Raw genomic sequence first — 27,489 nt, 5'->3', positions numbered from 1 at the left:
TATTCCTGACTTGGTATTGGCTTTTTTCAATATAGAAAATTGTATATTGAACCTGGTTTCAAAGCGCTAAACCTCTCACTTGTATGACAGCCGCAGCAAATTATAAACTAATAAATGATTGAGGTTTTAAATCGACCAGGCTTTTACCTTCAATAGATTTTGTCAGTCTTCTTATTTACCTTAAACTCCTAACAGGTTTAGGAAAAACATAAATGTGGCTTTGAAAATGTTGAATGTGATCGTTTCGTACCATAAATATGCAATATTTTGATACTCTGTTGGTATTTTTCAGAAAAAGTGTCCTTCTTTTCAACATTATTAATAACTTACAAAATTGTCAGGAGCATTAACATCAGCTTTGTTTCTGATCAACAGTTCTGCAATTTTGACATTCCCCATTGTCGCTGCTTTGCGAAGAGGGGTATCGCCCTGTAATTCATAAAAGTGAAAATGACAAAATATAAATATTATCTTAAAGAAAAACATGATAGGATAATATCATACGATGGAAATGAAATCAAAAGTCAGACAATATATACTCCATAACAAAATACCAAAGATATCAAGCGAAAACGTTATGAAAATGAAAAATGTATTTCCTTCTTTCAGTCTTATATCAGATCAATAACATAAAACTGTTCAGGTGAAAGTCACTAATGGAGACATTTACAGTTGGTCTTGGTTGTGTAAGCTCTAAATGTTAATTAAATGAATACTTATTTGAAGCAAGGTTTGTTTTATAATAGTTTTATTCACAATTTTGGTAGTGTCTTATTATAGAAAAACATGTATTTCATGAACTACTGTAGAAATGACCACCCTTTAATCCAACAAAATAATGTTGTCTTTTAGAACATAGATGGAAAAACAACCAATGTGTCAATAACAAAATACCAAAGATATCAAGCAAAACACTAACATCAGCTGTAAAAAAAAAACTGTTTTGTAATTCATTTTTCAATTTTTTAAGTGTAATAACTGAAAATAAAACTAATTGCAAGATCAACCGTTAACAAGATCATCCTGTCATAAGATCCTTCTTTTACAAGATCATCATTTAATCAAATCCCTCTTTAACAAGATTGTTCTTTAACAAGACCATTCTTTATCAAGATCATTCTTTACTTACTTACTAAATTCATTTTAGATTTTAGATACTATCTATGTAAGGAATAAATTTCATGCGTTGATTTATATTCTAAATAACTCTTAATAGCTTTTAAGGGGGTACCCAACACTATACACCAAAAAAATCCTGTCGTTTAATTTTTCTTAATTTTTTTTCATTGATAAACTAGGCCAACCTAAACATCTTGTAAAAATTTTAAAAGATTTGAACCATAGGTTTAAAAGATTTGGCAACTCAAACATGGCATCTTTTACATACTAGTATCGGCCAAAATTGGAAGTTTCGGAAATATGGGTATAGGGTTAAATATTTAAATTTTTTAAAAATTAAATCCTAAATTGACAATAGCATAGCTAATAATGATAGCTGATGTGAATATTAGGTCATTTATACCCTTTTCTTGTCAGTTTTTCATTCCGGATTTAAAATTTTGCCCAAATTTTAAAAGGGGGTATCAGAATCAGCCCCGAAAAGTGAATGCTGTGCTTCTAGTATTTGAAGAAGAAATTTTTTTTTGAAAAAAAATGTGTCGTTTAATTTTTTCAAAAAACTAAGCATTTGGAGTGCTATACTAGTCGGTTGTTCTTGCAAAATCTTTTTAAAATTTAACCGTTAGATTTTTTGGTATTTAAGTTTAAATTACGCCCCACCCTCAAATTGATTCATTAAATAAGAGCAAAATCTATTCAAAAAGTGCATAAAGGCCATATTTTTTTTCGTCTTTTGAACTAGGCCTTATATATTTTGCATGTGGATGTATCATCACGGGGTAGAGTGTCTTGCATCATGATGACCTTTTTGTGACCTTCAAATGTGACCTCAAGGTCAACTTTATGTTGGTTTTGTTTTCGTGAAAAACACAATCATGTGGGCTATAACTTCTTCGCCTTTTGACCTAGACCTTACATCTTTGGCATGTGGATGTATCATCATGAGGTGGTGTGCCTTCTTAAAATTTTGACCTTCATGTGACCTTGAACTTTGACCTTGAGAATGATAATTGTGTTTTTTGGTACGAAACACTTGTACGTGCCATGACTTTTATGTAGTTATGAATTCATGTTTATTTTAAAAAATCATATTACACAAGCTTCAATCGACCATACAACAATATAGACACATTTTATGACATGTCAACCCATTCCATGCACAGGGAATACATAATGGACATGTAGTCACATAAAATTGTTTGAAAAAGGAATAGTTTCTATTGAAGCGCAATGTACATACTTTTAAAACTACTCAACAGACAGTAAAGTGAAAACTTCCTAGGAATCAAACAGAAGGAGGAGTTATGCCGAATAACTATATACCAATAATGAGACGGACGAAAGGACAGACGGACAGTTGTAAAACAATACCCCCTCCAAAAAAAAAGAACGAACTGATTTTTGATTTGAGATACGAGCTGTTGAAATTAAAAGCATGACATGCCAATAATACATATGATACATAGGGAGAAGCTTTAAAGTTGGCAGTTGCTTTACATGATCAAGATTTTCACTGTATTGGTCCACAGATTTAAAAATATACAATTCAAAATTTAAGAACAAAACTATTCGTGCAAAGAACCACGGTTCATGAGAGATGAAATAGAGCTGACTGTGCAAAATCCTTATACTGTGAAATCTAGTTCGTTAAACATAGAACTTTTTTAGTATTTCTGCAGAGGTTATGAAAATTAAATACAACTGTTTTTAGTAAAAAAAAAAAGCACGGCAGTAACAAATTTCACATTATTTTTTGGGCCCCTTATTATTATAGAGAATGATTACTATATTCAGTAATAATCTTGAATTGAAACTTGAGAAGAAACATTTTCACTTGTCACTTGCAAACACACCACACTTTCTTTTTTATATTTATTTCAAAATTGCATTTGATTTAAAAATTCGGAAAGATACACAAACATGACAAAAGCACAACAAAAAGAAAAATAACAAATTTTGCTATCCCTTTGAAATTTAAATTTGATAAAGCAAAAATAACATGTTCTATTTATATCATACATGCGTAGTTTCAGTTTTAACCATGATTCTAAATATAGACTTAACTTTCCCTAAATTTGCGGACGGAATAGATGACACCCGTTTATTTTCTACACCTGTCAGGATAAAGGTTGAAAAAAAATACTAAAAAGATGTAGCATTTTTTTTTATTCAGATGAAAGTGAGAGTGCATAAAAATGTGTACTGTTTTGTGGACTGAGTCAGATGTTTGCTACTTTTCTTTTTGTCGTTGTTCCGTGACATGTAATTAATGTACTGGTGGTTGATTATCCCCCTCGGTATCTTCTAACTTTTTACATGAATATAAATCTTGTTATAAAATATTCAATTGCACTTTTTAAAAATATGCCAGAAATTTTAAAATTAAAAATTATTCATAACCTATTTAACATTACATGCATTACTTCGTGTATTACTAAGCCCATATATAGTGTGATCTAGTGTGACTTCATTAAAAACTACAGGTATGGTTTAAAAAAAATAAGTATTGTGGAGTCAATTCAGTTTTGATTTTAATCAATTTGGTACGAAGATCTACGAACAGAAGCATTGTATAATTGTCCATGGTTTATTTATTTATTTTGTTAAAATTGTATTGTCAGAGGGAACTACCATTTGAGGAGGGGCCGGGCTTGGATGAAATTTGAAAAAAAGGCAAGACAGGCTTTTGAGCAGACAAAGGCAGGAACAGTAATTTGGCATAACAAGCAGATTACAATTTATGTAAACAATATCAGGATAAACTTATGAAAATAGAAGGTCCCTAAAGAATGAAAAATAAAAATGCAGGAAAATGATGTCAGATAAGGGAGGGTAGGAGGGGTACTGATCCCGAAATCCAGGGCTTAAAAACACGAAATACCTAGTTAAAATAAATTTAAATCCCGACATCCCTAAATTTGAAAAACAATTCCCGGATCCTGAAATCCTGAACTTAAAAAAATATCCCAGTCCAATCATCCCTCCCCCCAATGATTACAACTAGAATAATGCAGGACAACATTTTTAATTTTAGCCCTCCCCTCCCCCCATAAAATCAAATGGTACGTAGCATCCTTAGCGTTTTGACTTTTTGTACTTTATTTCATTTTATGTAAGACCTAGGCATTGGCAAGTAAAAAACAAAAACAGTTATCATGGGCCTTTGACTTTCTGTTTCCATCCTTTTCTAACGTCCTGGTTTTCTGTTGGTAAATTTATTTCACTCTGAAATCTCCCTATTATGTCTCTTTAAAGATTCATTCATGGAAAATGAGAAACTTTAAGTGGATTGAAAGATTAAATGAATAACAATAGGTGTACAGCTGCTCTTAGCAATAATGTAAACATCTAATCATGATCTTTTAAAAGCTTGCATATTGCACATGATTTTAAAACGTAGCAATGAATCAGACCATGAGTAAGAGTTATCTTTTCTTAGGTGTTCTGTACCCCCTTAAATATATCCATACTCTTTCATTTTAAGAGTGGTGATGTTGGTATGATAATCATTTAATAATTAATTATGAAATGAAGTTTAGTTTTGTAGAATCCTAAAGTTAAACTTTATTCCTGTGAATGTTTTTTCTTCTTTTGGTTGATATTTTGTTACTTAATTGCAATCCAAACAAGCTGTATCCCTAGGTGTATTACATCCGATGCTAAACCATAGATTTGTTAATATTGATTATCAAATGAAAAGAACAGATAGCATATGTATTGTCCATATCAAACCACGAAACTCCGGTAGTAACTTAACTTTGGTCATATTCGTTCAAACTTTGACAAATTAGTAGATAACAAAACAAAAATCAAGCAAAGTAATATTTAAAGGATTTTTATATTCAAAATACATGCATATTTTTTTTATTTTTTTTTTTGCTATTAAAACTTCCTACAATTAGTTTTTTTATCAATATATTAAAACAACTCGAAGTGAACACTATTAGTTTATTGTTATTCACATGCTATTTACAGAATAAACAAATTAATTGTGATACATAATCATTGTCCGTTTTAGGGAGGAAGGAACAGGGGTTTCCAGAAACCCCTCTCGTTACACACTGTGGTCAAAATCTATTGTTATTTGTAACATTAGATCTATTCAATTTACACTTGTTCCAGAAATAGAAACTATGAAGAACTACGAAAGAACTGGGGTGTAACATGATAAAATATCAAAACAAGGCAAGCGGTAATCGTAAAATGGATGAACAAACAGACACCATTTAGTACAACATAGTATATCAAAATTAAATTGTACCTCGAACAAAATAACTGCGGCGTTGACTTTGAAATAATTAACAGTTTTCTGCGTCACCCTTCATAGCAAACACAGTGTAAGTTGTTCTGCCGTTTCACACAGCGTTGACATCAATATTGTAACTGGTCTACCGATCAAAAGATCGGTAACATTACAATTGCAGTTGTCCGCTGCTTCGTCTTTTAATATGACATAATAAAACAATGGAACCTTTCCTAAGGAATTTGCCATTTGATTAGGGATTTTCCGTTCAGAATCTTTGCTCTGAGTTCAGTAATTTGTTTATTTATGTTTTTTTCCTTCAAAAAATACTTTCTTAGCATAAATGTAAAAAAACAACCATGGAGAACATATCAAGGGGATGCGGCTATTACGATAAAGACAATAAGTCAAATCATGTCCTCACAAAACATTACAGTGAGACAGAATACATATAAAAAGAGGAGATGATTTGAGAAGAAATGATCTCTGAAATCCTGTTATGTAAATTTGAAAATATAACTGTTATAGCTGACTATGGGATATGGGCTTTGTTCAGCGTTAAAGCCGTCAGTACAGCTGGTGACCTATTGTGTCATGTGGTCTCATGTGAAGAGAAATATCTCATTGGCAACTATTTGTTATGTTTATTTGAATGATGTTAAGAAAAATCACAAAAATATAGAATTCAGAGGAAAATTAAAATCGGAAAGGCCCTAATCAAATGGCAAACTCAAATGATAAAACACATCTAACGAATGGACAACACCTGTCATATTCCTGTCTTGGTATAGGCTTATTCAAATGTAGAAAATTGTGGATTGAACCTGGCTTCAAAGCGCTAAACCTCTCACTTGTATTACAGCTGCAGTAAATTATAAACAAATAAATGATTGAGGTTTCAAATCGATCAGGCTTTTACCTTCTATAGATTTTGTCAGTCTTCTTATTTACTTTAAACTCTTAAAATGTTTAGGAAAAATATAAATTTGGCTTTGAAAATGTTGAATGTGATCGTTCCGTACCATAAATATGCAATATTTTGATACTCTGCTGGTATTTTTCAGAAAGGTGTCCTTCTTTTCAACCTTATTAATAACTTACAACATTGTCAGGAGCATTAACATCAGCTTTGTTTCTGATCAACAGTTCTGCAATTTTGACATTATTCTCTGTTGCTGCTTTGTGAAGAGGGGTATAGCCCTGTAATTCATAAAAGTGAAAATGACAAAAAATGAATATTATCTAAAAGAAAAACATGATAGAATATTATCATACGATGGAAATGAAATCAAACATCAGACGATATATACTTCATACCAAAAACCCAAGACACCAAGCGAAAAACTAACGATATGAAAATGAAAGATGTATTTCCTACTTTGTAGTTTGCATTACCTTACATGTTACATGTGGAAGTCACTAATAGATACATTTGAAGTTGGTCTTGGTTGTGTAAGCTCTAAATGTTAATTTAATGAACGTAATACTCATTTGAAGGTAAGGTTTGTTTTATATTTGTTTTACTTACAATTCTGGTAGTCTCTTATGATAGAAAAACACGTATTTTATGAACTACTGTAGAAATAAGCACCCTTTAATCCAACAAAAGAATGTTGTCTTTTAGAAAATAGACGGAAAAACAACCAATGTGTCAATAACAAAATACCAAAGATATCAAGCAAAACACTTACATCATTAAAATAAAAAAATACATTATTTACTTTTAGTTCAATATCAGATCAACTACAAAAGACTGTAATGGTTATATTACCGTACGGATGCATTACACTAGCGGAAACAGTTGAAGTTGGTAATTGTTGTGTAAGCGAGGGTATGTTAAGGAATTTTTTCAGGGGCAAATAACTCTTGTGATGCTCATAAAATAATGAGTAACGTTGCGTCTCCATAGTGACGACGCTGTCCGCTTCATTTCTCTGGTCGTCAATCACTCTTGTATTTTGATCTTTTCATTGATAAACTATGCAGAATTAGATAAATAATGATAATTTATTGAAAATAAAAATAAAATGTCGCATTATTTTACAAGCCATAACTTGTATTGTATGAAAATCCTACTTGTCGATCTCGCAACGGAGGCATGGCTTGTTTTCCTTATTTGGAAAACCGATTCAACAGGAAGCTTGAAACCCACATGTTTTGAACGGACGAAATGTTTTTGTTGGAAAAGGCGAATAATGGCCCATGTACCCAAGGATTTCAGCTTACAAGCCATATTGTACGCCATAACTTGACTACGAGTAAGTATTCTGTCGTCTTTTTGCTGTTTACTGTAGCCGACTATCTTCATTTTGACAAAAATCTACCCTTGAAGTTGAAATTCTCCCCCTTTTTTTCATCTGTTTTAGAAATTATCCCTGAACCAAGGAATTTCATAGTATACTATGCCTGAACTCTCTTTATTGCAAGTCCTTTCATGGTGCACAGTGTTTATGTGCAATTTAGGTGAAGTTTTAGAAGACCCATGAGCTCTCCAGGAAGTTTGTTATGCTATAGTTTCACTTGTTGATGTAAAAAAAAAACTTAAGGTCTAGTCTATTCCATGGTTGGCCAGCTGACAGTCAATCTGTTTGAATTCATGAATCATGGATATAATTTGTTTTGAGAGCGAGTGATAAAAGAACGTGAGATTGGCAATTATAATAACAAGATGCTGGTCTAAACATTTTGTATCTGTAGAAGAAGACACTAGACTAAATTTTCAACAAAGACCCCACCTCAATATTATCAATAGGAACTGTAGTGAGCACCTTTATTATCTCAGAGTTTAGAACTTTGAGGACAGTGCGTAGGCAAGACACTGCCAGATGTTCTAAAGTTAGCTGTCATGTATGTACATGTACAAACTACACTTTCCTCAATTTCAAAGCTGCATCATGAATGCAGGGTCAGTTTTATTACGTTCTAAAACAACACAAATTTTTGATTTTTATTCACATAAATACTTAAAAGACTTAAGTGTAACTGTATGCTGATTGATGTTTCATTTTTAGGCTGCCGCAGGCCAGATTCTTATTTTCTAAAGAAAATTTTGCATAGTACGTATACTAATTCGTCTTTAGTGTACAAGCAAATGTAGTACTTACTGAATAGAAATTCTGACAGACCTGAAAAAAGTTTTTAAAAACCTGGGCTATTTTCCTGTACCCAATTGTAAATCTTATATATAATATATATATATTCTTATTTTATTCTGTATGCTTCATGTTAAAGTTCTTTAATATGTATATGAATAAAAGGAGATATAGGGCATACCCGTAGCCAGGGGGTTCAGACGAACACCCCCCCCCCCCCCCTTGAAAATAAATAAGCACTGTTAAAGTCAATGTTCTGTTCGAATTGTGACTGTTAAAGTCAAGTTTGTGAGTCCAACGAATCCCCCCTTGGAAATTCCCAGCTACGGGCCTGTAGGGTGTACATTGTACATTTTGTGTGTACATAATCATATATCATGAGACAGCTACAGAAGTTGTTTCTGTTCAACATTTTGTACTACCAGAATAAGGTTCATTCTGTTGCTATACTAGATACAGTCTTTATGAAATACGTAACATGTATAAAGGCCACACCAATTTAATTCCTTGTTTGACCAACCCGCCCGCACTTTTTTTTTCAAAACAGGATTTTTTTTTTTTTATATTCCCCCTTCCCGCATCTGGAAATATAATCATGTCCATTTCCCGCATCATTTTTTAGAAAGCTATTAAACCGAGAGTTCCAAATGATGAAGTTGAAATCATCCCTTCGTAAATTTTACGGACACCATCACGAGTGGGTTGACCGTTATGGAATAACCGTTTCACAAATGATATCGGATATGTTCCTTACGTCCTAACTACAATCCCCTTCCCTTTCGTGAATGTGACCTACCGAATTAGACTACTTACCGGATTTGTTCACATAAGCAACACGACGGGTGCAACATGTGGAGCAGAATCTGCTTACCCTTCCGGAGCACCTGAGATCACCCCTAGTTTTTGAGGGGTTCGTGTTGTTTATTCTTTAGTTTTCTATGTTGTGTCATGTGTGCTGTTTTTTGTTTGTCTTTTTCATTTTTAGCCATGGTGTTGTCAGTTTGTTTTAGATTTATGAGTTTGACTGTCCCTTTGGTATCTTTCGTTCCTCTTTTACATTTGTTTAATTGGAAGTATTAATAGAATATATATCATAGCCTTGTACATTGATTAGACAATACAAATTTGAATTTTCTGTCCGTCAATATCAAAGACTATAAAAGCAATAGTTGGATTCAAGTTTGAACACGCTTTTACCTCATATGTACACATGATAAGCTATGGGACTTTTTGATTAGGTTGTTAGTAATGTGACCTTTAAAAAGACAACCGGAAGTGACATTTTGTAAACCGGAAGTAGCTATTGTTTGTACTAAATCAATTTAAAGGTATATAAAACCATATATTTTTGGAATCAGCGTACAATAAGCTGTCATTTCACGATGAAACTGACATTGAAAATCAAATTTTAATATTTTCATTTTTAAATAGATTTTACTGGTGGAAAGACATTCAATTGTTCTCTGACCAATTGGTTTTTAATTGTTTCTGTGTTTGATCTATGAACGTCTAAATAAAATGATAGAAAATCTTAGTGTGAAAAAAAAGAGCAAAATAAAGCTTAATGCTTAGTTTGAACATACTCAGAATATATATTTATAAAGGTATCAAGAGAAGCAGATGCAGTATTCTAATGCCGGCGTTACACATTGGCGTATAGACCGGCGTGCACCAAACGTACAGAGAAAATTGTCAAAGTCAGTATACGTTAGTTTCACGCAAGAGGAACGCTAAGCAATCGTTAGACGCGTGATGCATAACTTTGAAGTACGTCGAAATACAAAGGTATAAGCTTGGTGATCTCTACAACTCGAGGAATTTGTTATGCAGCTTAACAAATTTCTATAACGAAAAGTAAACACATGATGTTTTGACGACGACAGCGTTATAAGTTATGCCTGCAGAACCCACTATGTGAAAGTATTTAATTACTTATTTTGTCTGGGTTTTTTTCACATATCGTTGTCAACATAATGTAATTTGATATAACTCAGATAAAAATGAGATATTGAACTAGCTATAAAACCAGTTTTTATCAAGAAGTAAGTTAATACACTTCTGGTGAACTGTTAGTTACCGGAGAATGTATCAGTCGAGTTATCTGTGCTTCATTAGCGCTACTGACAATTTATCTAATGGTCATTTTATTTATCGAGAACTAAGTAAATTAACTCCTTGTGAACTGTAAGATCCCGGATAATGTATCAGTTAAGTACTCCGTGCGTTGTTAGCGCTTCTGACATGGTTTATTTCCCGAAAAAAATTAGTCATTTCATTTTCTCTTGATACATTAGAAATTATATTCAAATAAATGACTGAAGGTTTTAATCCATCTGGATTTTACCTTCTATAAATTTGGTAATTTTTTATTATTTTCTTTTTTTTTTTACATTTGTTTATAAATTAATCTATTTACTTTTTCAGGAAACTATAACTTGGCTGTGAATATTTGATCGTTCTTTCACAAAAATGTGCAATATACAAACAGAGTCTCAAAAATTCCTTCTTCAACATCATTAATAACTTACATTATTGCCAGGAGCATTAACATCAGCTTTGTTTCTGATCAACAGATCTGCGATTTCGACATTCTCTGCTTCATGAAGAGGAGTATATCCCTGTTATTCATAAAAGTGAAAATAAAAAACATGAAAATGATTTAAGCTCTGCAGATTGCTTACATTATGACATCAGAATGTCAGTGTTTTGTATTAATATTTGACTTTGAATGTTTTGATCTCTTTTAAAAATTTATAAATAATGTTATTCTTAGAATGTTCTGTTTTACATTTTGTCATTCTGATAATTGCATATCATCTTATTTTAAGATATGTTAAAGGCTTGACTTCAGATTTTAAATTTTATACTTGAGCCTATTCGTTTCAACATAGATAAGTTTATATTGGAATTCTGTTTGATTACATCTATATATTTACAATTATTGGTAATTCTGTTCTTAAAAAATGGAAACAATAAAACAATATATAAAACGAAATAGACTAAGGTAAAAAATATTACAAACGAAATGTTATTCATATTGAATAAATGATAAACATAATGTGTTTTAGTTGATTTCAATCTCTGAAGCATGATTTTTTATAACAAATTGTTTTTGGCTTTTTACTAGCTTTCAGTAACAGAGAGTACTAGAATGTTCGTCATAATTTGACCTGTTGATATAATTTGTACTGTTTTTGTTTGTATGTTAACTTATTAAGGGCATACGATACAGTTTTGATCCCGTATTTACATTTTGATAAAAACTTCCATATAGACTATTTCTTACCTGATTAAATCACATATGTAATAAAAAATATACCTTCATGCGCTATTTTATATGTAACGCTTTACAAAAATGACAACCCCGTCCCTTTTCTTCTCAACAAAAGACAAACATTCATTTTCGGATTTACATAGGGATGTGTGTGTGTCTTGATTAGAAAATCCGCCAACCAGACACGCTCAACAAACATAAATACAGATTGAATATTTAGGATTTCTGTTTTAGAATAGATACATATGACTTGGATAAAAAAAAAATACGTTCAAGCAAGGTATTGTCTAAACTATTTTTGTATTCAAAATATATACTTAATATCCGAAGACCTGTGCAATCATTTACAGAATTGACTGTTTGAGGCTTATATCTTACTTAAATAGATATAGGAAGATGTGGTGTGAGTGCCAATGAGACAACTCTCCATCCAAATAACAATTTAAAAAAAAGTAAGCCATAAATAGGTCAATGTACGGCCTTCAACACGGAGCCTTGGCTCACATCGAACAACAAGTTAAAACATTGTTTAACACGTCGATTAGGTGAACAAATGTAAGCAAAAACGGCTCTGAAACCGCGACATTCATTTAGCGAATGTTCGGTATTGTGAATTATGCACAGATTTTGTTGCTGTGCAGTCTCTCCAGATCGTTTGTTCGACCACTGTCTTGTGAACGCTGATTTTTGTTCCAGGCTGAGGTGTGAACCTAGGTGCAGCACCTTTTGAATTTGATGTGACTCTTGACCCAAAAATGAACCCAGGATCGATCTTAATTTTACTTATTTCCCTGATGGAGGCAGATAATTTTGCGAAAGGTGGAAAGGCAACTTCATATTTAGACTTGTATCTTGAAGCCCTTGTTATCCACTTTTCTTGGAGTCCGTATGGCAGTTTTTCCACAATAGGATTTATCCCGGACGAAGAGTCGAAATAAGCAAGCAAACATCTCAGCTTGGGATTTTCCTTGTGATATTCTATTTCTGATAGATTATCAGACAGTTCATAGAGACGTGCGTTGTCCTTATTTGTCAAGGTTGGAAAATTGATCAGTTTACTCGTGATACAGGCTTCCAACATTTCTGGAGCACCATATCGCTCATCCAATCTTTGCCATAACCTCTGTAAGCCTATTGTAGGGTTGTTAGCATTTGATGCCCTTATACTCATGGCATGTTTACCAGACTCTTGCCATATCCACTTTATTAGTAAGTCTATTGGTTCCGAGTCAGAAACTTGTAATTCGTCAATGACGTTTTTAAAGCTAGATTTCCATGTATGGGAGGATTCTGCCTGGTCATTAACATTTGTTAGCCGGGAAAACAATAGGTCTCCCCGTAGAAGATATCTAGTTATCTCCGACGTGGGATTGATGTGTTGCTGGTATGCAACAGGGGTCCTTCTATTACGCCTTGATTTTGGTTTAAAGCAGGGATCTCTTCTATAACGCCCTGTGTCTGGTGTAAGACAGGGATCTTTTCTGAAACGCCCTGTTTTTTATGCCAGTTATTGTTCCGAGATCTGAGAATACATTAATTTCTGGTGACTTAGTATCGGAAGGCAAGATAGCAGATATCTGTGGCGGCAAGTTCAGTGCCACGGATGGCACGAACGCTGGTGCTTCATGACTCAGCTCAATCTTACCAGGACTGTGTCTTATCTTGTGAGTTCCTGTTACTTCCTTTACAGCAGTTGATACTGGAAGTTTATTGACGAAATCTTGCACACGCTTGAGAGGGTCTTACGTTTCGTCAGGGAGATCGCTAACTGCTTGGCTGCCGCCGCATTCCAGGATACGAGCCTCGGCTTCTGCGGCTACAGCTTCTCTTTTTACTACGAGATTGTTCATAGCGTTTGGCTTTTTCTCAGACCGCACGTGCGGCTTCATGTTCTATTTGAGTTTTCCTTCAAACGACCTCTTGTTCTTTTTTTAGCTTTGATGTGATCTTCCTCCTGTTCAATTCGAGCTTTCAGGTGAGCAGCCTCAAGCTTCATTTGAATCTTCATGTGTGCAGCCTCAGGAATTTTACGCATGGCCTCTTGTTCCGCTTCGGCGTTTCTACGTTTATCCTCTTGCTTTGCATGGATTGCTTCTTGTTCTATCTTGACTTTGATTTCTGTTTGTCTGTATTAGGTCTATTCCTGTAAAACGGCCTCCTGCTTTAGGAGGGCAGCTTCTTGCCCGGCTAAGGCTATCTTTGATCTAGCGGACTCTGCCTTGGCACGCTTTCTCCTTGCTAGACTTGACATGTGAGAGACGTTTGAGATCCCACTGTGCGAGGTAGTCTTGCCCTTAGATGTCCTCGTTTTTGTTTATTTAGCCATTGTCAAGGTAGGGCGATGCTCGTGCAAAGTTTCAATTGCCAGGTCGACTGAAGACATTCGGTTATCCGTTGAGAATTTGCACGTATCAATGTCTTGAAGGCTGTTTAATGTTTTTGTATTTTTAAAAAATTTCAAGTACTCGTCTGTGAGCCTACGATAATTAGTACAGGCTTGTACAATTTTATCTTGTGCTGTTAACAATTGCTGGAGGTCGTTAGGAGGCTTGGCCGTTTCTAATAACTGAGATTCTAGGTTTGACCATAGGGCCTCTAAGTCGTGATAGTGTCACGTTATTCTATAAAGGCTCCCTGTCCTTTTTCTGTAAGTTCACGCACTCGCCTAATTTCGGCATTTTCATCTAAATTTGTTGTTTTAGACGGATTTTCTTCTAGTTCTTTGGTGACATTTCCATCCGGGTGCTAAACCTCTTCTTGCTGTTCCACGTTAGTGGGATCCATGATGTAAATCAACTATTTGTAGACAATGTTTGTTCAACGTTGTTGGATTGCTGACTGTCGTAGAGTGGCGTACGTTATCCAAGAAAAAACAACAGGCAAGTTGTAGCTTTTTCACTGTACTGGCCGGACCAGTGAGTGTAACCAAGATGACTGGGTTTAAGTAAGAATAAAACAGTCAGGAGCTACCAATCCAAATGCTGAAAAACAAAAAAATACAAATATAAATACAATTTTACAATGTGTTCAATGATAATTAAAGTCCATTAAAAATACGGATAAACAGTTCGTATATATATATAAAGCTGTTATTGTTCTTTATAATAATAAATTGATGAATATTCTTGCACACCTCAGGTTCTGTCTGAATTAAAATATGTATTCGCAGATACGAACAGTTTGAAACGGTAAAAAGTTCATAGTTTCTTTATAACATAGGAAAATATATCAAAACAGTTCATCGCTGATGTAAAGACATGATTTTTAATGTTTTAAATGTAACTCACGCTGTGGTTAGCCACGGATTGTTCCTTTGGACAACGTGTCGGCTGAATGTTCATTGCAGCTGTGCACATGGCCTGCTGAGCAGTTTTCGTCACTCAGAAGAGAGGAGAAAGTAACACAGATTCCTACACTGTCCTGTCTAAAACTCTTAAAACTGGAGCACGTAAAGCGATGTACGCAATGAAACATTAACAATATAAGGGACGACATCAAAAGATCAATGTAAGATAAAAAAAAATAATTCAAATAGTTTGGGGGTGGGGAGGGGGGTGAACTGCTGTAAGATGTGGTGATCCGACATTGATTTTTGCATACATCTATATGGGTCAATCAACTTTTCCCAAATTACGTTAAGAGGGGGGGGGGTCAGTTATAAAAAAAAATATGTGAATTAAGTTTTTTATCCTTCATTGAACTTTTGATGTCGTCCATAAAATGATGATCAAATGAAGAACAAATGATGTATTAGTTCCGGAACAAGGGCCCTCAAGTAAGGCAGAGCTGAAATGCCTTATTCTACTTTAAAGGGCCCACAACATTTATGCATTTTAATAAACAAACCTCATCTAAGATTACATCATTCAAATAAAGATATCAAATTGTTGCCAATGAGATAATTCCTCACAAGTGACCAACTGACACTATAGGTCACCAGCTGTACTGCCGATTTAACAAGGAACAAAGTCCATATCCCATAGTCAGCTATAACAGTTATATTTTCAAAGATCTCTTGAAAATTACATAACAGGAGATAATTTCTACTCAAATCAGCTCAGATTAATTCTCAATTACAAAGTATTCGAGGCCACACAAATGTCTTTATGTAAGCTTCAAAATTCAGTATCAACTTGTTTCTATATATCTTGCTATACTTCAGTTGTGTTTGATGTTATAGTTATGGCAATAGTCTATTTGAGCTCAAACTTAAACAGTTTATTTTATTAACACATTAACACATTGCATTGGTACTCTTTAGGACTTTTGTGGACTTTTTCGTCTAGCACATTTGTCACAACCGGAACGTTTATCATCATGTGAAAATTGTGAAACCTTTTTGCGTTCTGATAACGGAATAATAGCCTGCATGTTAACAATTTTGGTTGCCTTCTAATATATATTTTATACGATCAAAGTAGTGTCCGTAAATTAAAAAAATACTGGGTTTATTTTAAATTTTAAATAATGTTTTATGTAAGGAATACATTTCCTGCCTTGATTTTTATAGAAATGAATAGAAGGTTTACTTTAGATACTTTTAATGGTCTAGATACATATACCCTTTTATTTTTAGAGAACTGCTGTTTTATAACCATCATTGAATTATTATAATTATGAAAGGGAGTATAATCTTGCAGAATGCTGAAGTTAAATTTTGTTCCTGTGATATAATTGTTTTTCACTTGGTTACATTGGTATTTTGTTAAAAAATTGTATTGGAATTATAATTGTACAAAACGACTTAGGATATTTCATTATAGGCATACAATTTAGAAGATACTGTTACAAGTAATGTCCGTCACCAGCACTTACATTGCCCTAAACAAACTAGAAAATAAAACGTGTCTCGTTGTTTTTTCGCTATCCACTATTGGTTATACAAATTTCAAGAATAATGGTCTCATATGCAGACTTTGACAACAACATGGAATCAAATATTCACGACAACACAAGTTTTTATCAATTCAGGAAAATTGGTATCAACGAAAATAAATGAATTCAAATAATTACAATTCTAAAATCCTTTTTGCTATTTGTATTTAATATACTGATGTCAAGTAAAATAACTTTATAAAAAACTAAGAATTTATACTTATAAACTGATGAGGATACAGTATTATAATTTAGGATTATCTTCACACATTTCAAAAAATAAGCACAGTGAAACAATGATGATATCAATTATCAGAAATATTGGTAAATGGTTTGGAAATCTAACCGTGTTATTTGAGACTGACACATTTGCACCTTGACGAATCAAACTTTCCACCGTTATGACCATGTTCTCTTCGTAATTGTTTGTGTTGATTCCTTTATGCAGAGGCGTATCACGCTAATGAAATACAATAATTACTACAATATTACTTACACAAGTAGAAATCATTCTAACTGACGCTATTGACGGATATTTTTTACACTTTATTAACGCGTGATTTAAAAAAAAAGTTGCAAATTGATACTTTTACATGAAATCAGTTTGATTTTTTTTTTAATATATCCAAGTTAATTTCAATAATTTTAGAGTTGACTCACCATCTATTTCTATTTTTCATCTGTAATTTAGTTCCTTAGCTAATATCATGAATAAGTATGATTGAAATAGTGTAGTTAATAACTTTTTTTTCTATTTTAACATTTTCAGGATTATGCAAGAAATGTGCTACTTTATTAAGAAAAGATGTTTGTAATGAGCAAGTGAAATCTGAAGATGAATTGGATAAATTAACGATTATATGGTAAAGTATCACAGATACACTTAAACTTGTATAATCTGATACACATACCTTGATATCAGAAAATCATCTTTGTTTGATTTCACAGATTGAAAGAAAATAGACTATAAAAGATACCGACCAACTGTGTTAGATAATACATTCTGGAATAATCTAGTGTCAAAATAGACAATTTCAATTGAAATCAAAGAACAATACATCAAATCCTGATAAAATGACTTTAATAAATGTCAAACAAAGTATGCCACTGCTACAAACTCACTCACTTTTGTTTTTCAAATAAAGTCAAATTTGGCAGGGAAAAAGGGGGGGATGAGTTATACGGTATGTTGTCCTGCTTGGGTACAAAAAAATAAAGAAAATAAAGATTAAAATGTGAACACAATACACGGATGGGTTCCACATTCATTAGTAATATTCACTTGCGTTGTTGAACATATAACATCTCTATTTTGAAAGTTCATTTGGTAAACTCCATACATGTACAATAGATAAAATTGCCTTGCAAACACATATACATATAGAGCCTTCAAGTAAGGCAGAGCTATAATGCCTAATTCTACTTAAAATGACCCACAACATTTATGCATTTTAATAAACATACCTCATCTAAGACTACATATTGATCCCAATATAGGAAAATTAGCATTCATTTTATAAATCAAAATTAATAATATGCCATTATTCTTTTTTTACTTTACAGAAGAATTTTATGAAGCAAAAAGGTTATATTGTACATGTAGACCCAACAGCAGAATAGAACAAGAGCATAACCAAGGCAATTTGTAAATGTGTTTATAACATTAAGTGTTTAACATGTTTAAGTTTGACTATTGCCACAACTATAGCATCGAAAACCACTGATGTGAAGCATGATATATAGAAACAAGTTGATACTGAATTTTGAAGCTTACATAGACACATTTGTGTGGCCTCGTATACTTTGTTATTGATAATTAGTCTGATCTGATTTGAGAAGATATGATCTCTGAAATCCTGTTATGTAAATTTGAAAATATAACTGTTATAGCTGACTATGGGATATGGGCTTTGTTCAGTGTTAAGAGCGGCAGTACAGCTAGTGACCTATAGTGTCACTTGGTCTCTTGTGAAGAAAAATATCTCATTGGCAACCATTCGTTATCTTTATTTGAATGATGTAATAAGAAAAATCACAAAAATACAGACCTCTGAGGAAAATTTAAAACGGAAACGCCCTAATCTGAAATCAAATGGCAAACTCAAAATATAAAACACATCAAACGAATGGACAACACATGTCATAGTCCTGACTTGGTATAGGCTTTTTCAAATGTAGAAAATTGTGGATTAAACCTGGTTGCAAAGAGCTAAACCTCTCACTTGTATGACAGCCGCACCAAATTATAAATTAATAAATGATTGAGGTTTTAAATCGATCAGGCCTTTACATTCTATAGAGTTTGTCAGTCTTCTTATTTACCTTAAACGCTTTACATGTCTAGGAACAACTTAAATTTGGCTTTGAAAATGTTGAATGTGATCGTTTCGTACCAGAGATATGCAATATTTTGATACTCTGTAGGTATTTTTCAGAAAGGAGTCCTTCTTTTCAACATTATTAATAACTTACATCATTGTAAGAAGCATTAACATCAGCTTTGTTTCTAATCAACAGTTCTGCGATTTCGACATACCCCATTTTCGCTGCGTCGTGAAGAGGGGTAACGCCCTGTAATTCATAAAAGTGAAAATGACAAAAAATAAATATTATCTAAAAGAAAAACATGATAGGATAATATCATACGATGGAAATGAAATCAAACATCAGACTATATATACTCCATAACAAAAACCCATGATATCGAGCGAAAAACTAACGTAATGAAAATGAAAAATGTATTTCCAACTTTTAGTCTTATATCAGATCAATAACATAAAACTGTAGTATGCATTACCTTAAAGGTGAAAGTCTATAATGGTGAAAATAAACTCATCATATATACCAGGAATAAATTTTGTATATACGCCAGACGCGCGTTTCGTCTACAAAAGACTCATCAGTGACGCTCGAATCCAGAAAAGTTAAAGAGGCCAAATAAAGTACGAAGTTGAAGGGCATTGAGGACCAAAATTCCTAAAAGTTTTGCCAAATCCAGCTAAGTTAATCTATGCCAGAGGTAGAAAAGCCTTAGTATTTCAAAAATTTAATGAATGCAATAATTATTTGAAGGTAAGGTTTGTTATATAATAGTTTTATTCAAAATTCTGGTAGTCTTTTAGGATAGAAAACATGTATTTCATGACGTGTTGTTGAAATCACCACCCTTTAATCAAATCCTTCCTTAACAAGATCGTTCTTTAACAAAATCACTCTTTAAGAAGATCATTATCTAGCAAGATCATTATCTAACAAGATCATTATCTAACAAGATCATTATCTAACAAGATCATCCTTTAATAAGATCCTTCTTTAACTAGATCATTCTTTAACAAGACCATTTTTTAACAAGATCCTTCTTTAACAAAATCATTCTTTTTTTACAGCATCATTCTTAAACATGATCATCCTTTAATAAGATCCTTCTTTACCAAGATCCTTCTTCATTAAGATCATTCTTTAACAAGATCTTTCTTTAACAAGACAATTCTTTAACAAGATCATTCTTTAACAAGATCATTCTTTAACAGTATTATTCTTTAACAGAACAGAACAGAACAGAACAGAACATATTTTATTTCCAATTAAGGGCCCACAAGGGGCATACAGAGCATACATGAATAAGGCAAAAGAATATTGATTTGCATAGATACATAGATACAAACAATTTTTTACATACAGTTACAATACAATTACTAACTCATATTCACTTTAATAAATTTACCAACAGCATTAAGGACCTGATTGTCTTCACAGTTTAATAAATAAATAAATTGATGCTGATTATCAAGTGTAGAAAAATTCGGAATTCTTTGGCAAACAAAGTCAAAGAGAGCATCTCTATCCGATTTAAAATTTTCACAGTTAGTTAAAAAATGGATTTCATCTTCAACACAGCCAGAGGAGCATTTTTTGCAAATTCTTTCATTTCGTGGAATATTTGAAAAACGACCAACTTCAATTTGAAGCTTATGAGCAGAAATACGTAATTTGCATATAGATCTTCTAAAATCAAAGTTCTTAATTAAAGAAAGATAATTTTCATAACCAAAATTCTGCTTAAATTTTACATAATTAAACAGTTTTCCATCAGAAGCTTTGTTTTGGCTAGCATACCAATTGCTAATATATTTAGTGTGAATTAATTTACTAGATATGTTCAAAAATTTGTATTGTCCGAAATGTTTTACTTCTTGTTTAATTTCAAAAACTTCTAATACTTTTTTAACAAATGAGAACCAAGAAGTTATGTTAGATTTGTGAAGCTCTTGGCTGCATTGATAAGCACCTTTCAATAGACTGAAATCAGTTGTAAGATTTTCAAATCTATACCAGTATTTTACAATTGACTTTACAATATCATAATGTAAGGGGAAACGTCCCAGTTCTGATAATACAGCAAAATTGACACTCCTTTTGTGTACACCAAGTATAAATTTAGAAAATTTAAGATGGAGATTCTCACACTTAAGATTTTTAAAAACATTTTCAAGATTAAATAAGGAAGACTGTAATTTATTACAAGAGACATTATAACCTCCCCATACCTCTGAATTATATAACAGAATGGGTTTAAGGGTATGATCAAAAATATGAACACAAGATAACATGATCATCCTTTAATAAGATCCTTCTTTACCAATATCCTTCTTAAATAAGATCCTTCTTTACCAATATCCTTCTTAAATAAGATCCTTCTTTACCAATATCCTTCTTAAATAAGATCCTTCTTTACCAATATCCTTCTTAAATAAGATCCTTCTTTACCAATATCCTTCTTAAATAAGATCCTTCTTTACCAATATCCTTCTTAAATAAGATCCTTCTTTACCAATATCCTTCTTAAATAAGATCCTTCTTTACCAATATCCTTCTTAAATAAGATCCTTCTTTACCAATATCCTTCTTAAATAAGATCCTTCTTTAAAAAGGTCATTCTTTATCAAGATAATTCTTTAACAAGATCATTTTTTAACAAGATCATTCTATATCAATATCATTCTTTATATGTATATGTCAACATCCTAAATATAGTGATATTTTAATAAAATACAGCTTTAGAAATAAACTGATCATAGATACAAGATTTGAAATTTCATTTTTGCGCCAGAATGATATCGAATACTTAATACACAAGACATTTTATTAAAAATGTACTGTCTGTAAACTACTTTATATGCTTATATAAAGAATAGCAATAGTAAACTCTAAGCTATTTTTCTTTTAAAATTTGACATTTAACATTAAAAATTTAAACAATTAGAAAACAGATAACTATTTAATATATTTGAGCTGATAGTTTTCCTTGAAAAGTGTTTAGTATTGTATTTATATTCCGACATACATCAAATTTATTGGAATAAACAATACAGAAGACATTTTATTAAAAAAAGTGTCTTCTGATTGAATTAATCCATTTCAATTGATATTTTATAGTGTGTCTTTTTATGTTGTAATCTTACACTTATGTTTTTGGTAAAGGTAAAAATAGGTACCTATCAAAACGTTAAACCGCTGCATATTGTTTGCACCTGTCCTAAGTTAGAAACATGATATTTAGCAGTAATATTTTTTGGATGAGGTTCATAATTATTTCTCGTTTCTCGTTTTTTTTGTGTATAGATTTGACCCTGGTTTTCCGTTTAAATGGTTGTACACTAGTCATTTTGGGGCTTTTTATAGCTGATGTTTGGTGTGAGCCAAGGCTTTGTGTTAAAGACTTTGACCTAAAAGGGTTTTTCTTTTACAAATTGTGACTTTGATGGCGAGTTGTCTCATTGGCACTCATACAACATCTTCTGTTTTCTATATTAGATCAAAGTAGTGACCGTAAATCAAAAAACTTACTAAATTTATTTTAGATTTTAGATACTATCTATTTAACCAATACATTTCCTGCGCTGATTTATATTCCAAATAACTCTTAATAGCTTTTAAGGGCTACATATGCTTACTCTTTCATTTTAAGAGTTGTGATGTTCGTATGATAATCATTTGATAATTAATTATGAAATGAAGTATAGTTTTGTAGAATCCTAAAGTTAAACTTTATTCCTGTTAATTGTTTTCTTCTTTTGGTTGGTATTTTGGTACTTAATTGAAATACAAACAAATTGTATCCCGAGATGTATTACATCCGATGCTTAACCATAGATTTGTTAATATTGATTATCAAATGAAAAGAACAGATAGCATATGTATTGTCCATATCAAACCATGAAACCCCAGTAGTTAACTAACTTTGGTCATATTCGTTCAAACTTTGACAAATTAGAAGATAAAAAAAAGCAAGCAAAGTAATATTTAAAGGATTTTTATATTCAAAATACATGTACATGCATATTTTTTTTTCGCTAATAAATTTTCCAACAATTACTTTTTTTCAATATATTAAAACAACTCTAAGTGAACACTATTAGTAATTTCTTATTATCATGCTAATTACAGAATTAACCAATCAATTGTGATAAAAAATCATTGTCTCTTTTAGGGAGAAAGGAGCAGGGGTTTCCAGAAACCCCTCTCGTCACACACTGTGGTCAATATCTATTGTTATTCGTAACATTAGATCTATTCAGTTTACACTTGTTTCAGAAAGAGAAACTATGACGAATAACAAAAGAACTGGGGTGTAACATGATAAAATATCAAAACAAGGCGAGCGGTAATCGTAAAATGGATGAACAAACATATCAAAATGAAAAGATAGTAGCTCAAACATAATAACTGCAGCGTTGACTTTGAAATAATTAACAGTTTTCTGCGTCACTCTTCATAGCAAAAACAGTATAAGTTTTGCTGTCGATTTCCACAGCGTCGACATCAATATTGTAAATGGTCTACCGACCAAAAGATCAGTCACATTAAACTTGCAATCGTCCGCTCCTTCGTCTTTTAATATGACATAATAAAACAATGGAAACTTTCTTAAGGAATATGCAAGTTATTGTCAAGTTGTTTAATGTGTTTGACCTTTTGATTTTGCCATTTGATTAGGGATTTTCCGGTTATAATATTTGCTCTGAGTTCAGTAATTTTGTGAGTTATATTTTTTTCCTACAAAAAAATACGGTCTTGGCTTGAATATAAAAAAAAAACATGGATAACATATCAAGGGGATGTGGCTATTAAGATAAAGAAAATAAGTCAAATCATGTCCTGACAAAACATTACAGTGAGACAGAATACATAAAATATTGTATGCTTGCCAATGGGACAACTCTCCACAAGAGACCAAAATGACACAAAAATTAACATCTGTAGTTCATCGTACGGCCGTCAACAATGAGCAAAGCCCATACCGCATAGTTAGTTATAAAAGGCCCCTAAATGACAATGTAAAACAGTTCAAACGGGAAAACAATGTCTTGTAAATAAGGGGTCTCTATAGGGTCGTTTTCAGCTGTATCATTTGCAATTAAACCTTTCCATCATATCATCAGATTTTGGATGATATGGAGTGGTACGTGTTTTCTTAATGTTTAGAATACAACACATCTCTTGAAATAACAAGCTTTCAAATTGCCTGCCTTGATCTGGGTGTATCAAATGAGGAACACCAATTCTCACAATGACTTCTTCAACTATAATCTTAGCCACAGTCTTAGCTTCCATATTTGGCATGGCAAAAGATTCCGTCCAATTTGTGTAGTAGTCAGACACTACCAAGATATGTTTGTTACTACTCTCTGTTTCGAGCAAATTCCCAAGGATATCTGTAGCTATCCTTTCCATTGGCTCATTAGCTCCAACTAAAGCCTTTGGAGCTCTTTTGGACTTTTGTGCATTTTTTCGCTTAGAATATTTGTCACAACAGGAACGTTTATTATCATGTCAAAATTGTAAAACCTTTTTGTGTTCTGATAACGGAATAATAGCCCGCATTTTAACAACTTTGGTTGCCTTCTATTATATATTATATAAGATCAAAGTAGTGTTCGTAAATTAAAAAAAATACAAAGTTTATTTTAAATTTTAAATACTTTTTATGTAAGGAATACATCTCCTGCCTCGATTTTTATACAAATGAATAGGTTTACTTAACATTCTTTTAATGGTCTACATACATATACCCTTTCATTTTAAGAAAACTGCTGTTTTATAACAATTATTGAATTATCATCAATATGAAAGCGAGTATAATTTTGCAGAATGCTAAAGTTAAATTGTGTTCCTGTTATATAATTGTTTTTACTTGGTTGATATTTTGTTTAAAAAATGCATTGGAATAATAATTGTACAAAACGACTTGGGATATTTCATTATATACATACAATTTAGAAGATACTTTTACAAGTAATGTCCGTCACCAGTACTTACATTGTTCTAAACAAACTAGAAAATAAAACGTGTCTCATTGTTTTTTCACTATCCTCTATGGGTTATACAAATTTCAAGAATAATTGTCTCATATGCAGACTTTGGCAACAACACGGAATAAAATATTCACTAAAACACAAGTTTTTTTTTCAATTCAGTAAAATTGATATCAACGAAAATGAATGAATCCAAAGTATTACAATTCTAGAATCCTTTTAGAATTTAATCTTGTATACTGTTGAGGATACAGTATTATAATTTTAGTATTATCTTTACACATTTCAAAAACAGAGCACAGTGAAACAATGATGATATAAATTATCAGAAATATTGGTAAAAGCATTGGAAATCTAACCTTGTTATTTGAGACTGACACATTTGCACCTAGACGAATCAAACTTTCCACCATCATGACCATGTTCTCTTGGTTATAGTATGAGTTGATTCCTTCATGCAGAGGCGTATCACCCTAAGGAAATATAATAATTACTACAATCATACTTACACACGTAGAAAACATTCCAACTAAAGCTATTAACGTAGATTTTTTACACTTTATTAACGATGATTTTTTTTTAAAAAGGTGCAAATTGAAACATGAAATCAGTTTAAAATAACATTTTATTCATGACAGTTTATTAAATCCAACTTGATTTCAATAGTTTTAGAGTTGCCTTACCATCTATTTCTATTTGTTATCTGAGGACATCATCTGTAGTTTAGTTCCTTAACATAATATGAAGGATTGCAATAGTGTGGTTAATAAAAAAAAATTCTATTTTACCATTTTCAGGATTATGCAAGAAATGTGCCACTTTATTAAGAAAAGATGTTTGTAATGAGCAAGTGAAATCTGAAGATGAGTTGGATAAGTTAACAAGTATATGGCAATGTATTACAGATACACTTAAACTTGTATAATCTGACACACATACCTTGATATCAGAAAATCATCTTTGTTTGATTTCACAGATTGAAAGAAAATAGACTATAAAATATACCGACCAACTGTGTTAGATAATACATTCTGGAATATTCTAGTGTCAAAATAGACAATTTCGATTGAAATCAAAGAACAATACATCAAATCCTGATAAAATGTCTTTAACAAATGTCGAACAAAGTATGCCACTGCTACAAACTCACTCACTTTTGTATTTCAAATAAAGTCAAATTTGGCAAGAAAAAAGGGGTATGAGTTATGCGGTAGGTTGTCCTGCTTGGGTAGAAAAAAGAAAATAAAGATTAAAATGTGAATACAATACACGGAAGTTAGAATTAATGACTAAGAATGGGTTCCACATTTATAAGTAATATTCACTTATGTTGTTGAACATATTACATCTCTATTAAGAAAGTTCATTTGGTAAACTCCATACATATACAATACAATTGATTTCCTTGCCAACACATTATACATATAGGGCCCACAAGTAAGGCAGAGCTAAAATGCCTAATTCTACTTTAAAGGACCCACAACATTTATGCATTTTAATAAACAAACCTCATCTAAGAGTACATATTGATCCCAATATAGGAAAATTAACATTCATTTTATGAATCAAAATTAATAATATGTCATTATTCTTTTTTACAGAAGATTTTTATGAAGCAAAAAGGTTATAGTGTAGACCCAACAGCAGAATAGAACAAGAGCATAACCAAAGCAATTTTAAAATGTGTAAATTACTTTAACTGTTTAAGTTTGAGCTCAAATAGACTAATGCCATAACTATTGCTCCAAAAACCAAAGTGTAGGATGATATATAGAAACAAGTTGATATTGAATTTTGAAGCTTACATAAATACGTATACTTTGTTATTGATAATTAGTCTGGACTGATTTGAGAAGAAATGATCTCTGAAATCCTGTTATGTAAATTTGAAATAGAACAGTTATAGCTGACTATGGGATATGGGCTTTGTTCAGTGTTAAATCCGGCAGTACAACTGGTGACCTATAGTGTCATTTGGTCTCTTGTGAAAAGAAATGTCTCATTGGCAACCATTTGTTATCTTTATTTGAATGGTGTTAAAAGAAAAATCACAAAAATACAGAATTCAGAGGAAAAATTCAAAACAGAAAAGCCCGAATCAAATGGCAAATTCAAATGATAAAACACATCAAACGAATGCACAACACCTGTCATATTGGTAAAGGCTTTTTTCAAAAGTAGAAAAGTGTGGATTGAACCTGGTTTCAAAGCGCTAAACCTCTCACTTGTATGACAGACGCAGCAAATTATAAACAGATAAATGATTGAGGTTTTCAATCGATCAGGCAAACTTTACCTTCTATAGATTTTGTCATTCTTCTTATTTACTTTAAACTCCTAACAGGTTTAGGAAAAAGATAAATTTGGCTTTGAAAATGTTGAATGTGATCGTTCCGTACCATAAATATGCAATATTTTGATACTCTGTTGGAATTTTTCAGAACAGTGTCCTTCTTTTCAACATTATTAATAACTTACAATATTGTCAGGAGCATTAACATCAGCTTTGTTTTTGATCAACAGTTCTGCGATTTCGACATACCCTTTCTTCGCTGCTTTGTGAAGAGGGGT

The 27,489-nt window shown here is 32.1% G+C and overlaps 1 protein-coding gene across 1 annotated transcript; it reads right to left on the bottom strand.

Moving 5' to 3' along the window:
- Positions 1 to 318: 318 nt before the first annotated feature.
- LOC143050923 (uncharacterized) lies at positions 319 to 27,489 on the bottom strand. The gene is made up of 6 exons (XM_076224024.1): positions 27,397 to 27,489; positions 25,278 to 25,391; positions 19,076 to 19,174; positions 10,983 to 11,072; positions 6,464 to 6,562; positions 319 to 429 (listed from the first exon to the last, which is right to left on the bottom strand). The coding sequence occupies exons 2-6, from the start codon at positions 25,338 to 25,340 to the stop codon at positions 319 to 321; spliced, it is 462 nt and encodes a 153-aa protein (XP_076080139.1). The 5' UTR covers positions 25,341 to 25,391; positions 27,397 to 27,489.

The sequence above is a fragment of the Mytilus galloprovincialis genome, chromosome 11 (assembly GCF_965363235.1).
Source record: "Mytilus galloprovincialis chromosome 11, xbMytGall1.hap1.1, whole genome shotgun sequence".
NCBI classification, from domain to species: domain Eukaryota; kingdom Metazoa; phylum Mollusca; class Bivalvia; order Mytilida; family Mytilidae; genus Mytilus; species Mytilus galloprovincialis.
Note: the sequence above shows the minus strand (reverse complement) of the source record. Positions and strands in the feature narration are given on the sequence as shown.

Bases quoted from the DNA above. Each gene is read 5' to 3' on its own strand.
- LOC143050923 (XM_076224024.1), bottom strand. From the start codon at position 25,340: ATGGTCATGATGGTGGAAAGTTTGATTCGTCTAGGTGCAAATGTGTCA. The intron at 11,073-19,075 runs GTAAGTTATTAA...TATGAATAACAG, and splicing joins TTAATGCTTCTTACAATGAT to GGATATACTCCTCTTCATGA. The intron at 6,563-10,982 runs GTAAGTTATTAA...TATGAATTACAG, and splicing joins TTAATGCTCCTGGCAATAAT to GGCTATACCCCTCTTCACAA.